General features: G+C 45.5%; 1 protein-coding gene across 1 annotated transcript in view; it reads left to right on the top strand.

The window, feature by feature from the left end:
• The first annotated feature begins 6,349 nt into the window (after positions 1-6,349).
• The window catches only part of LOC116969131 (carcinoembryonic antigen-related cell adhesion molecule 2-like), a 55,679-nt gene continuing 47,463 nt past the window's right edge, over positions 6,350-14,565 (top strand). The window contains exons 1-3 of the mRNA XM_033016069.1: positions 6,350-6,373; positions 7,761-7,866; positions 9,756-10,073. Coding sequence (XP_032871960.1) covers positions 6,350-6,373; positions 7,761-7,866; positions 9,756-10,073 — 448 coding nt within the window. The remainder of the gene's footprint in view (positions 6,374-7,760; positions 7,867-9,755; positions 10,074-14,565) is intronic.

Below are 14,565 nucleotides of genomic sequence, written 5' to 3'. Positions count from 1 at the left end.
TAATGTTACCCCTTGTCTGGACCTTGAGTCCGTAATAAAATGTATTATTATTATTATTATTATTATTATTATTATTATTATTATTATTATTATTATTATTATTATTATTATTATTATTATTATTATTATTATTATTATTATTATTATTATTATTATTATATTTCTATGAAATGTATCGCAATAGCCGGACACAGCTTGTGGCCGCTCGCACGTCACCCCGTGAATAGTAGATGGTAGTCCCATGGCAGAGATGTTGTATGGAGCCACATAACACGGAAATAGGCCCTGGCAAAAACCTACCGATGTCCAACATGATAGACACAGAGAATCAGAGAAAATAGGTGCAGTGGTAGGCTATTCGGCCCTCCGAGCCAGCACCGCTATTCGCATGGCTGATGATCCACAATCAGTACCCCGTGCCTGCCTTCTCCCCATATCCCTTGACCCCACTAGCCCCTAGAACTCCATCTAACTCTCTTTTAAATTCAACCAGTGGATTGTCCTCTACCGCCCTCTGTGGCAGAAAATCTAACAATCTAATGTACAGGGGCTCCAAAATCTGTACCCGAGTTCTGATTCCACCCACCCACCCATTATGCATTGCTCCCGTTAGTCCTAAGAGCTAAATCTAACTCTCTCTTGAAAACATCCAGTGAATTGACTTCCACTGCCTTCTGTGCCAGAGAATTCCACAGATTCACAACTCTCTGGGTGAAAAATGTTTATCCGCATCTCAGTCCTAAATGGCCGACCCCTTATTTTTAAACTGTGGCCCCTGATTCTGGACTCCCCCAATATCGGGAACATGTTTCCTGCCTCTAGCGTGTCCAAGCCCTTAACAATTTTATGTGTTTCAATGAGATCTCTTCTCATCCTTTTAAAATCCAGTGAATACAAGCTCAGTCAACCTATCCTCAGATTCTGGTGAACTTCTACCGCTGCAGCATCGAGAGCATCCTTACTAACTTTATCACAGTATGGTATGGCAACTGCTCTGTCTCCGATCGGAAAGCACTTCAGAGGGTGGTGAAAACGGCCCAACGCATCACCGGTTCCTCACTCCCCTCCATTGAGTCTGTCCAGAGCAAGCGATGTCTGCGAAGGGCACTCAGCAACGCCAAGGACTGCTCTCACACCATCCAGGAGGCGTTACAGGTCTCTCCGTTGCCGGACCAGCAGGTCCAGGAACAGCTTCTTCCCTGCGGCTGTTACATAGAAACATAGAAACATAGACAATGGGTGCAGGAGTAGAGGCCATTTGGCCCTTCGAGCCAGCACCGCCATTCAATATGATCATGGCTGATCATCCAACTCAGTATCCTGTACCTGCCTTCTCTCCATATCCCCTGATCCCTTTAGCCACAAGGGCCACATCTAAATCCCTCTTAAATATAGCCAATGAAGTGGCCTCAACTACATTCTGTGGCAGAGAATTCCACAGATTCACCACTCGCTGTGTAAAAAAATGTTTTTCTCATCTCAGTCCTAAAATATTTCCCCTTTATCCTTAAACTGTGACCCCTTGTTCTGGATTTCCCCAACATCGGGAACAATCTTCCTGCATCTAGCCTGTCCAACCCCTTAAGAATTTTATAAGTTTCTAAAAGATCCCCCCTCGATCTTCTAAATTTTAGCGAGTACAAGCCGAGTCTATCCAGTCTTTCTTCATATGAAAGTCCTGCCATCCCAGGAATCAGTCTGGTGAACCTTCTCTGCACTACCTCTATGGCAAGAATGTCCTCCCTACTTAACTCTACGCCTTGGTGATTGCCAGTCTCCACCCGCCCCCCCCCCGGACACTCCTCCCCCCAGTGAATGATCTCCCTCCCCGGAAATTGCACTTCTGCTACTGGATAAACATAGATACATTTACTGTAACATTATTTATGTGTTCGCACTTCTGCGTGAGATGCTAACTGCATTTCGTTGTCTCTGTTCTTGTACACTGCACAACGACAATTAACCTGGTGAACATACGTTGCACTCCCTCAATAGCAAGAATGTCCTTAGTGGACACATTTTTTCCACATTTCAGTCCTTACTCTTAAACTGTTACCCCCTGGTTCTTGTCTCCAACAACATGGGGAACATTTTCTTCCTGCATCTCGCCCGTGCAATCCATTGAGAATTGTATATGGTTTCCATTAGATCCCCTCTCATGAGATCGCAGCTATTTACAATATACATCAATGATTTGGATGAAAGGATTCAAAGTAACATTAGCAAATTTGCAGATGACACAAAGCTGGGTGGCAGTGTGAACTGTGAGGAGGATGCTATGAGAATGCAGGGTGACTTTACGAGCTCTATCTAACTCTCTCCAGAAAGTATCCAGAGAATCGGCCTCCACTGCCTTCTGAGGCAGAGAATTCCACAGACTCACCACTCTCTGTGAGAAAAAGTGTTTCCTCGTCTCCGTTCTAAATGGCCGACCCCTTATTCTTAAACTGTGGCCCCTGGTTCTGGACTCCCTCAATATCGGGAACATGTTACCGGCCTCCAGCGTATTCAAACCCTTAACAATCTTATATGTTTGAATATGATCCTCTCTCATCCTTCTAAACTCAGTGTGTACAAGCCCAGCCGCTCCTTTCTCTCAGCATATGACAGTCCCGCCATCCCGGGAATTAACCTTGTAAACCTACGCTGGGCTCCCTCAATAACAAGAATGTCCTTCCTCAAATTAGGGGACCAAAACTTGCACACAATACTACAGGTGTGGTCTCATCAGGGCCGTGTACAACTGCAGAAGGAACTATTTGCTCCTATGCGCGCCTCCCCCTATTATAAAGCCCAACTTTCTTCACTGCCTGCTGTACCTGCATGCTGACTTTCATAGACTGATGAACAAGGACCCCCCAGATTCCGTTGCACTTCCCCTTTTCCCAAATTGAATTGAATTGAATGTAATAACTTTTATTAGCCAAGTATGTACATATACAAGGAATTTGCGTTGATGCTCCGCTCGCAAGTAACAACACGATATACAGTAGACAATTAAAAATAAAACATTATAATTTAAACATGTGAAGAATGAAATAAAATCAAAGGGGATCTTATTGAATCAATAGCAAGAATGTCCTTCCTCAAATTTGGAGACCAAAACTGCACACAATACTCCATATGTGGTCTCACTGGGGCCCTGTACAATTGCAGTAGGACCTCCTTGCTCCTAAACGCAAATCCTCTGGCAATGAAGGACTCGCATAGATGGGGCAAGTTGGGTCAGCATCGACGAGTTGGGCTGAAGGGCCTGTGTCCATGCAGAGTGCGTCGATGCATTGATAGCCTCCCTTCCCCCTTCTCCCTCCCGTTCCGTTTGCATTCTGTGACTTGAGGAAGGAACTCTTATCAAGAGGAAACAGAAGAGATGGTGGCTGTAGATTAATTTATCTGTTCCTCATGCCGTATCTACACGCAAACACCCCCCACCCCCCCATCTGTGTACAGCAAGCAAGCGAGGGAGGTACTGAGGTACGCAAACTCGCCCCTCTGCCCACTGAGTGCATTCTTGCCCCAGTCGACCCATTCTTTCATTATATGTCAGTCCCGCTATCCGAGGAATTAACCTAGTGAACCTACGCTGGGCTCCCTCAATAGCAAGAATGTCCTTCCTCAAATGTGGAGACCAAAACTGCACACAATACTCCAGGTGAGGTCTCACTAGGGCCCTGTACAACTGCAGAAGGACCTCCTAGATTCTTTTTTTTTTTTTACTTAAATTTTTATTGATTTTTCAGAGACATATACAAAACAGTGCAACACCATCACCATAAATAAAACCAAATAAGAACAACAGCAATCAAAATAAAAATTAAAAATAGGTAGGGGAAAAAAAAGGATTCAATAAATAAACAAATTGGAATAAGACCGTGTGGTTCACTTACCAAATTAAAAACGAAAAAACCTTACATCGATTAGTTATCTGGAGATAATTCAATATTCATACAAACATACCATCTAGTTCTATATAACACAATCTTCCCATATCTAGCTCGGCATTTATCTAATTGGTGTCATGGTTCAAATAAACAGTCCATTTTTCCCAGATCTTCTCAAATGAATTCTCCTTGACTCTCAAGGAATATGTCAATTTCTCCATAGTAAAGATGTCTCGCACAATTTCTAACCACTGTTCCTGTTTTGGACTTTTTCCCATTAATCCACTGCCTGGTAATGGCCTTCTTACTTGCTGCAAGCAAAGCTTTATGTCTATATGTTTACCGTTGGCCTAAACATATGTCTATATGTTTTAATGAGATACCCTCTCATCCTTCTAAACTCCAGAGTGTACAAGCCCAGCCGCTCCATTCTCACAGCATATGACAGTCCCGCCATCCCGGGAATTAACCTGGTAAACCTACGCTGGGCTCCCTCAATAGCAAGAATTACCTTCCTGCGTCGACATCACATCCAGCCCCCCCCCCCCCCCCCCCCCCCTTCATAAAATCAGTCTGAAGTTGGTCACCATCACGGAACATCACCCGTGAATGTTCTCCACAGATGCAGAGGTCATGTTGCAGTTGTATAAGACGTTGGTGAGACCGCATTTAGAATATTGTGTTCAGTTCTGGGCACCGTGTTATAGGAAATATATTTTCAAGCTTGACAGGGTTCAGAAAAAAATTATAGGGATGTTGGCAGACAAGAGGGTGTGAGCTACAGGGAGAGGTTGGGGCAGGGCTGGGACTATATTTCCTGGAACGCAGGAGGATTAGGTGTGATCGTATAGAGGTGTACAAAATGACGAGAGGAATAGATCGGGTAGACAGACGCACAGAGTTTCTTGCCCACAGTAGGGGAATCGAAGACCAGAGGACACGGGTTCAAGGTGAAGGGGAAACGGTTTAATAGGAATCTGAGGGGCAACTTTTTCACACAGTGCGTGTATGGAACGAGCTGCCGGAGGAGGTAGTTGAGGCTGGGTTAGGGTCTTAACGTCACCCATCCATGTTCTCCAGAGATGCTGCCTGACCCGCTGAGTTACTCCAGCACTCTGTACCTGTCCACGTTCTCCACAGAGATGCTGCATGTCTGATCCGTTGAGTTACTCCAGCACTTTGTACCTGTCCCTGCAGTAGCAACCTTCCTCCAGTGGTCGCCGCTGTTGTCCGAAGAACCGGACCGCTGTGGGAGGCGATGTTATTGGGAACCTTCATCCTTGAGCGCGGAATAAGGACACAAAACGCTGGAGTAACTCAGCGAGTCGGACAGCATCGCTGGAGGGAAGGAATGGGTGGCATTTCAAGTCGTTACCATTCTTCAGACAGAGCGTCAGAGGAAAGGGAAACGAGAGATATAGACGGTGATGTAGAGAGATATGGAACAAATCAATGATTTATGCCCCTGTCCCACTTAGGAAACCTGAACGGAAACCTCTGGAGACTTTGCCCCCCACCCAAGGTTTCCGTGCGGTTCCCGGATGTTCCCGGAGGTTTTTGTCAGTCTCCCGACCTGCTACCACTACCTGCAACCTCCGGCGACCACCTGCAACCTCCGGCAATCACCTGCACCTCCGGTAACCAACTGCAACCTCCGGCGAACACCTGCAACCTCCGGTAACCACCTGCAACCTCCGGCGACCACCTGCAACCTCCGGCGGCGACCTGCAACCCCCGGCGACCAGCTGCAACCTCCGGCGACAACATGGAACCTCCGGCGACCACCTGCAACTTCCGGCAACCGCACGGAAACCTTGGGTGGGGCGCAAAGTCTGCAGAGGTTTCCGTTCAGGTTTCCAAAGTGGGCCAGGGGCATTAGTGTTATTTCAGTTTGTTGTCCCGTGCAGCGAGGTACAGTGAACTGCTTTCTTGTCGCCTGCTATCTATCCAGTCAGCGGGAAGACTGTACATGATTACAATTGAGCCGTCCACAGTGTACAGATACAGGATAAAGGGAATAGCGTTTAGTGCAAGGTCAAGCCAGCAAAGTCCGATCGAGTATAGTCCGAGGGCCACCAATTAAGTTTTGATCTTTGGTTTTGATAGGATGATTCAGTTGCCTGGGAAGAAACTGTCCTTGAATCTGGCAGTCTATCATAGAAACAGAGAAACATAGAAACATAGAAAATAGGTGCAGGAGTAGGCCATTCGGCCCTTCAAGCCTGCACCGCCATGCAATATGATCATCCAACTCAGCATCTTGTACCTGCCTTCTCTCCATACCCCCTGATCCCTTTAGCCACAAGGGCCACATCTAACTCCCTCTTAAATATAGCCAATGAACTGTGTGGCCTCAACTACATTCTGTGGCAGAGACTTCCACAGATTCACCACTCTCTGTGTGAAAAATGTTTTTCTCATCTCGGTCCTAAAAGATTTCCCCCTTATCCTTAAACTGTGACCAGTTTATGTTTACTGTCCCGTTAGGCGAGGTACAGTGAAAAGCTTTCTTGTCGCCTGCTATCGAGTCAGCGGGAAGACTGTACATGATTACAATCGAGCCGTCCACATTGTACAGATACAGGATAAAGGGAATAACGTTTAGTGCAAGGTCAAGCCAGCAACGTCAGATTAAGTATAGTCCGAGGGTCACCAGTGACGTAGATAGTAGATCTTTGGTTTTGGTAGGATGATTCAGTTGCCTGATAACATAGAAACATAGAAACATAGAAACATAGAAACATAGAAACATAGAAACATAGAAACGTAGAAAATAGGTGCAGGAGGAGGCCATTCGGCCCTTCGAGCCTGCACCGCCATTCAATATGATCATGGCTGATCATCCAACTCAGTACCCTGTACCTGCTTTCTCTCCATACCCCCCTGATCCCTTTAACCACAAGGGCCACATCTAACTCCCTCTTAAATATAGCCAATGAACTGTGGCCACAACTACCTTCTGTGGCAGAGAATTCCGCAGATTCACCGCTCTCTGTGTCAAAAATGTTTTTCTCATCTCGGTCCTAAAATATTTCCCCCTTATCCTTAAACTGTGACCCCTTGTTCTGGACTTCCCCAACATCGGGAACAATCTTCCTGCATCTAGCCTGTCCAATCCCTTAAGAATTGTGTAAGTTTGTATAAGATCCCCCCTCAATCTTCTAAATTCTAGCGAGTACAAGCCGAGCCCATCCAGTCTTTCTTCATATGAAAGTCCTGACATCCCAGGACACCCCAGGAACCTACGCTGGGCTTCCTCAATAGCAAAAATGTCCTTCTTCAAATTAGGAGACCAAAACTGCACACAATACTCCAAATGTGGTCTCACCAAGACCCTGTACAACTGCAGTAGAACCTCCCTGCTCCTATACTTAGAAACATAGAAACATAGAAAATAGTTTGCAGGAGTAGACCATTCGGCCCTTCGAGCCTGCACCGCCATTCAATATGATCATGGGCGATCATCCAACTCAGTATCCTGTACCTGCCTTATCTCCATACTCAAATCCTTTTGCTATGAATGCTAACATACCATTCGCTTTCTTCGCTGCCTGCTGCACCTGCATGCATACTTTCAATGACTGGTGTACCATGACACCCAGCCCTCGTTGCATCTCCCCTTTTCCTAATCGGCCACCAGCCGGGAAACTGGGAAGACACATCCTTGAATCTGGATCACACAGTGAGTCTTTCATTCACCCCTTCTCCCTCTCTCTCCCTCTCTCTCCCTCTCTCTCCCTCTCCCTCTCTGTCTGTATGTCTATCTCTCTCTCTCTCTCTCTCTGATCAACGTGCCGTTGCGTTTTGTGATCAGCTGAGCCGAGCTTTCCCCGCCTCCTGTGACGCGGGCGAGAGCGGTGATCTGGGCGGCGGCGGCAGCAACCGCGGCTCAGACTCCCCGCTGGCTACGGAGAGAGGCGCTGCTCCGTCCCGAAGGCGGACTGTCGGCTCACCGCGCTCCTCGTTTGTCTCTTCGTGTTAACAGGTAAGTGGACTGGGATTTAACACCCGTTTGCGTGGAGATCAGAGGAACTGTCGATGCTGCCTTACAAATAGAAAAAAAACAGATTCAGAGTGCTGGAGTGACTCAGCGGGCCAGGCAGCTTCTCTGTGGAGAACATGGACAGGTACAACGTGCTGGAGTAACTCAGTGGGTCAGGCAGGCAGCATCTCTGTGGAGAACGTGGACAGGTACAAAGTGCTGGAATAACTCAGCGGGTTAGGATAGGCAACGTTTCGGGTCAAGACCCTTCTTCAGACTCTACTAACAGAACCAGTGTTTCTACCGACCACTCCCCACCCCACCCCAACTCAGTCACCTAACCTAACTCAGTCACCTCGACCCGAAACGTCACCCATTCCTTCTCTCCAGAGACACTGCCTGACGCGCTGAGTTACTCCAGCTTTTTGTGTTTTTTTTAGCTCAAGCTAATTCATACGGTCGCAGGTTTTAAAAGCAGAATAATGCCATTCGGCCCATCAAGTCTACTCCGCCGTTCAGCCATGGCTGATCTACTTTTCCCTCCCCCACAGCCCCATTCTCCTGCCTTCGTCCCCACACCTTCTGACAGCCACACTCATGTATCTCTGCCTTAAAAAAAAATCTGTGTAAGAAAGAACTGCAGATGCTGGTAAAATCGAAGAAGGGTCTCGACCCGAAACCTCGCTCATTCCTTCTCTCTAGAGATGCTGCCTCTCCCGCTGAGTTACTCCAGCTTTTGTACCTGTCCACGTTCTCCACAGAGATGCTGCCTGCCTGACCCGCTGAGTTACTCCAGCACTTTGTACCTGTCCACGTTCTCCACAGAGATGCTGCCTGACCCGCTGAGTTACTCCAGCACTTTGTACCTGTCCACGTTCTCCACAGAGATGATGCCTGACCCGCTGAGTTACTCCAGCATTCTGTGTCTGCCTCAAGAAAATATTCATTGAATTGGCCTCCACAGCCACCTGTGGCAATGAATTCCTCAGATTCACCACCCTCTGATTAAATAAGTTCCCTCTCGTCTTCTTTCTAAATGAACGCCATTTTATTCCGAGGCTGTGCCCTCTGGTCCTAGACTCTCCCAGTAGTGGAAACATCCTCTCCACATCCACTCTATCCAAGGTCTTTCACTATTCGGTGAAGTTTCAATGAGCTACCCAATCATCCTTCTAAACTCCAGCGAGTACAGGCCCAGAGCCGACACACGCTCATCGTACGTTAACCCACTCATTCCTGGGATCGTTCTTGTAAACCTCCTCTGGACCCTCTCTCCATTCTGCCTTCTGCATTCTTAAACCAAAGGCATGCGGGTGAGTTGAGAAGAGACAGGTAGATACCAGATCGGCATTGTAGGATGAGAGGGGGCCTTATTGAAACGTATAAGATAATTAAGGGTTTGGACACGTTAGAGGCAGGAAACATGTTCCAGATGTTGGGGAAGTCCAGAACCAGGGGCCACACACACAGTTTAATAATAAGTGGTCGGTCATTTAGAACGGAGACGAGGAAACACTTTTTCTCAAAGAGAGTGGTGTGTCTGTGGAATTATCTGCCTCATAGTGCGGTGGAGGCCGGTTCTCTGGATACTTTCAAGAGAGAGCTAGATAGGGCTCTTAAAGATAGTGGAGTCAGAGGATATGGGGAGAAGGCAGGAACGGGGTACTGATTGGGGATGATCAGCCATGATCACATTGAATGGCGGTGCTGACTCGAAGGGCCGAATGGCCTCTACTCCTGCACCTATTGTCTGTTGTCTGTTGTAGTCGCGGGGAATGTGTCACATTTGACCGCCTCGAATGGCGGGGTAGCCCTGATGGGCCGAATGGCCTAATTCTGCTCCTATCACTTGCAAACTTTTCCCCGCTCTCACGCCCGTTTCTCATCCTCAGGTGAGTCGCAGGGATTTACCATCGTGCTGGAAAAGAGCAACTTAAATGTCCCCATCGGGGGAGACGCGGAGTTCACGGTGCGGCCGTCCAGTGCTATCCAAGATGGAACCTGGAATTTCAAATCGAAAAGGATCGTCTTGTGGATCGGAACAAACCCGTCGATCCCTGCTGAGTACACGTCACGGCTGGATTTAAACTTCACCAGCGGGTCGCTGACACTGAGGTCGGTGAACGAGTCGGACAGCGGGGATTACAAAGTGACACTCACTGCAGTTGGCGGCGGCCAAGCCTCAGCGACCATAACACTGCAGGCACTCGGTGAGTTTGACCATGTTCATTGTCAATGATTTACCCCCAGTCTGTTGATGCTCAAGTGAGCTTCGTATCCTTTAATCCAGAGAGAGAAGAGAGCGTTTTATTGTCATATGTCCGGATGGGACAATGAAATTCCTACTTACTGAATATGTGAATATGTAAACATTGTATATAACGGGGGAAGCGACAAAACATGAAAACGTTCGATAAATAATATAGTGCAAATAACTAATATTAATATAATCTTTTCAGTTCAGAGTTCAGAGCTTATTCGATGTTGTGTTTAATAGCCTGATGGCGGTGGGGAAGTAGCTATTCCTGAACCTGGACGTTACAGTCTTCAGGCTCCTGTACCTTCAGATTCAGATTCAAGATTCAATCTTTATTGTCATTGTGCAGTGTACAGTACAGAGACAACGAAATGCAGTTAGATTCTCCCCCAGAAGAGCGAACATAGAATATAATGAGCAATAAAGAAATATACGTACATACAGTAGTAGTAGTGCCATTTTTGTGAGGGAAGATAGGGCTTCTTCCTGGAGGCAGTGGTGAGATAAGTTTGTGGCCAGGATGGTGTGGGTCTTTGATGATGTTGGCTACCTTTTCAGGCAGCGACTGCGATAGATCCCTTCGATGGTGGGGAGGTCAGAGCCGGTGATGGACTGGGCAGTGGTCACAACTTTAAAAAATATATATTTTTTTAAATTAGAAGCATATACATATCATAACCAAAACACGATTTGTTTATCAGTGACATATTAACACAGCTTCTATCAATTTTTTTAATTGATTTTTGTTTGCAAGATAGAGCTATAGATAGAAGGGAGGGATAAAAATAAAATAAAATCAATCACCAATAACACAATTTTGGAGATAGGTCCGTTGAACATAACATGTAATTATTCATCCAATCCTGGATTCAAGTTTCAGTCAAGCTTCCGTTCTGGACCAATTTTCCCTTTCAGAAAATCAATAAATGGAGACCATATAGAAACATAGAAACATAGAACATAGGTGCAGGAGTAGGCCATTCGGCCCTTCGAGCCTGCACCGCCATTCAATATTCAAATAATTCAATAAATAATTCTGATTTGTCAATTAAGACAAGAAAATCATTATTTACACATAGAGTGGTGAATCTGTGGAACTCTCTGCCACAGAAGGTAGTTGAGGCCAGTTCATTGGCTATATTTAAGAGGGAGTTAGATATGGCCCTAGTGGCTATAGGGATCAGGGGGTATGGAGAGAAGGCAGGTACAGGATACTGAGTTGGATGATCAGCGATGATCAAGCTGAATGGCGATGGCCCACTCCTGCACCTATTTTCTATGTTTCTATGTTTCTAAGTCTAATTATTTCCAAATGGAAGGTGTCAGACATCTCCATAATACACATTTTAATTGTGGGGGTTGTTGGACTTTTCCAAAATGTTAATATTAATTTCCCCCCAATTATTATATTATAATCAAGGACATTTATTTGGTTTGTTGTACGTTTTAGGCTTTGTTCTGATATTCCTAATATTACTAGTTTTGGATCAGGATCCAATTGGATATTAACAACTTCAGAAATATATATTTTTAAATATTGGTCCAGATATTTTTAATGTGTGTACAGTTTACAAAAGTTTGAGTTAAATTAGCTTCTAAATCTTTACTAGAATGTTGCCTGGGTTTCAACAACCAAGTTACAGAGAAAGGTTGAATAAGTTAGGTCTTTATTCTCTGGAGCGCAGAAGGTTAAGGGGGGACTTGATCGAGGTCTTTAAAATGATGAGAGGGATAGACAGAGTTGACATGGACAAGCTTTTACCTTTGAGAATAGGGAAGTTTCAAACAAGAGGACATGACTTCAGAATTAATGGACAGAAGTTTAGGGGTAACATGAGGGGGAACTTCTTTACTCAGAGAGTGGTAGCGGTGTGGAATGAGCTTCCAGTGGAAGTGGTGGAGGCAGGTTCGTTGGTATCATTTAAAAATAAATTGGATAGGCATATGGATGAGAAGGGAATGGAGGGTTATGGTATGAGTGCAGGCAGGTGGGACTAAGGGAAAAAAAGTTGTTCGGCACGGACTTGTAGGGCCGAGATGGCCTGTTTCCGTGCTGTAATTGTTATATGGTTATATGGTTATATGGTTAAATATTGACATTTGTCACAGGTGGGAGAAATATTCGGAAAAAATATATTTAATTTGTTTTAGAGTAGTGCAGTCTATATCGTACTTTAAATTGTATTCAAGAATGTCTGGCATTTAACGAGTATTGATGTATATGTTGTAGACTTTCATCCCAAATATCTTTCATTATAGGTTGGCCTAATTCATTTTCCCATGCTGTCTATATAGTTCCATCGGCGGGACCTCACTGTCTAAAATAATATTATAAATGTGAGATATTAATTTTTCTGTGTTAGGATGTTTATACAAACATTCATCAGGCTCCCTAGTTCTATGTCCTTGTGTATGTGATTTCACATAATCTCTAAGTTGTAAATATTAAAATAAATGTATTGGAATGTAATCCATAATTCTGTTGTAACTCCTGAAATGAAAGAAAAATGCCTTTTCTGTAAAGATGTCCCACCTTTTTAATGCCATAATTTTTCCATTGTACAGAACCTTTATCCAACACAGAGGGTTTAAATGAAGGATTATTTACAATGGGGAGAAGGAGTGATAAATTGTCCAATTTTAAAGTCATTTTTAATTGTTTCCATGTTCGTATACCACTATATATTATCGGATTTCCAATATAAGTTGGGGGGTTTTCAGTTTTGTGGGAGTTAACAAGATCGACTGTCTCTTAGTCTGAAGAAGGGTCTCGACCCGAAATGATAAATCCCCTGGGCCTGATGGTCTGCATCCCAGAGTCCTCAGGGAGGTGGCTCTAGAAATAGTGGACGCATTGGTGATCATTTTTCCAATGTTCAATAGATTCAGGATCAGTTCCTGTTGATTGGAGAATAGCTAATGTTATAAATCCTCTGGACCTGATGATCTGCCGAACACCAGAGTGTGTTTTCTTCTGTGCATTGTTTTGCATTGTACATATCATTTTTGTAAATAATCGATTTGAATTATTTTCGGTAATTTTCTATTAAGCCGACCTGTCTAACTAACCTCCTCTTGGTTCCAGGAACGAGTTCCCCTCATATTTCCCCCTGGTCGAATGCATTGAAACCCCGGACAGAGTTTACTGTCCCGTGTAGCGAGGTACAGTGAAAAGCTTTCTTGTCGCCTGCTATCTATCCAGTCAGCGGGAAGACTGGACATGATTACAATCGAGCCGTCCACAGTGTACAGATACAGGATAAAGGGAATAACGTTTAGTGCAAGGTCAAGCCCGATTAAAGGTAGTGCGAGGGTCTCCGATGAGGTGGATGGGAGGTCAGGACCGCTCTCTAGTTGGTGAGAGGACGGTTCAGTTGCGTGATAACAGCCGGGAAGAAACTGCCCTGGAATCTGGAGGTGTGTGTGTGCGTTCGTTTTCACACTTCTGTACCTCTTGCCCGATGGGAGAGGGGAGGGGAAGGGGTGACCGGGGGGTGAGACTGATCCGCGATGCTGCTGCTGGCCTTGCCGAGGCAGCGTGAGGTGTAGATGGAGGCGATGGATGGAAGGGAGGTTGGTTTGTGTGTGTGTGATGGTCTGGGCTGCTTCCACAATTCACTGTGGTTTCTCGCGGCCTTGTGAGATTTTCTGGTCCTTCTTCAGTTGTATAGGGCCCTAGTGAGAACGTTGACCTACCGCCCCTCCCACTGCGCCCATATTCCTCCAAAAAGTCCCATCTCATCCCGAAAATTCCTCAAGACAGAATGGACGGGGGGGGGGGGGGGGGAGGTTAGATAGTTAAATTTATTGTCACGTGTACCGAGGTACAGTGAAAAGCTTTTGCTTTGCGTGCTATCCAGTAAGCGGAAACATAGAAACGTGGAAAATAGGTGCAGAAGGAGGCCATTCGGCCCTTCAAGTCAGCACCGCCATTCTTTGTGATCATGGCTGATCGTCCCCTATCAATAACCCGTGCCTGCCTTCTCCCCATATCCCTTGAATCCACTAGCCCCTAGAGCTCTATCTAACTCACTCTTAAATCCATCCAGTGACTTGGCCTCCACTGCCCTCTGTGGCAGGGAATTCCACAAATTCACACAACTCTCTGGGTGGAAAAGTTTCTCCTCATCTCAGTCCCAAATGGCCACAGATTCACAACTCTCTGGGTGAAAACGTTTTTGCTCACCTCAGTCTTAAATGACCTCCCCTTTATTCTATGACTGTGCGTGGCCCCTGGTTCTGGACTCGCCCAACATTGGGAACATTTTACCTGCATTTAGCTTGTCCAATCCTTTTATAATTTTATATGTATAGACAATGTTTCGGAAAGACAATATATGAAAAGCAACGAGCCATCTATAGTGTACAGATACATTATAAGGGAATAACATTTAGTGCAAGGTAAAGCCAGCAAAGTCCGATCAAGGATAGTCCGAGGGTCACCA

This window comes from Amblyraja radiata, unplaced genomic scaffold (genome assembly GCF_010909765.2).
Source record: "Amblyraja radiata isolate CabotCenter1 unplaced genomic scaffold, sAmbRad1.1.pri S109, whole genome shotgun sequence".
In the NCBI taxonomy this organism is placed as follows: Eukaryota; Metazoa; Chordata; class Chondrichthyes; order Rajiformes; family Rajidae; genus Amblyraja; species Amblyraja radiata.
This window is presented reverse-complemented; position numbering and strand designations above follow the sequence as displayed.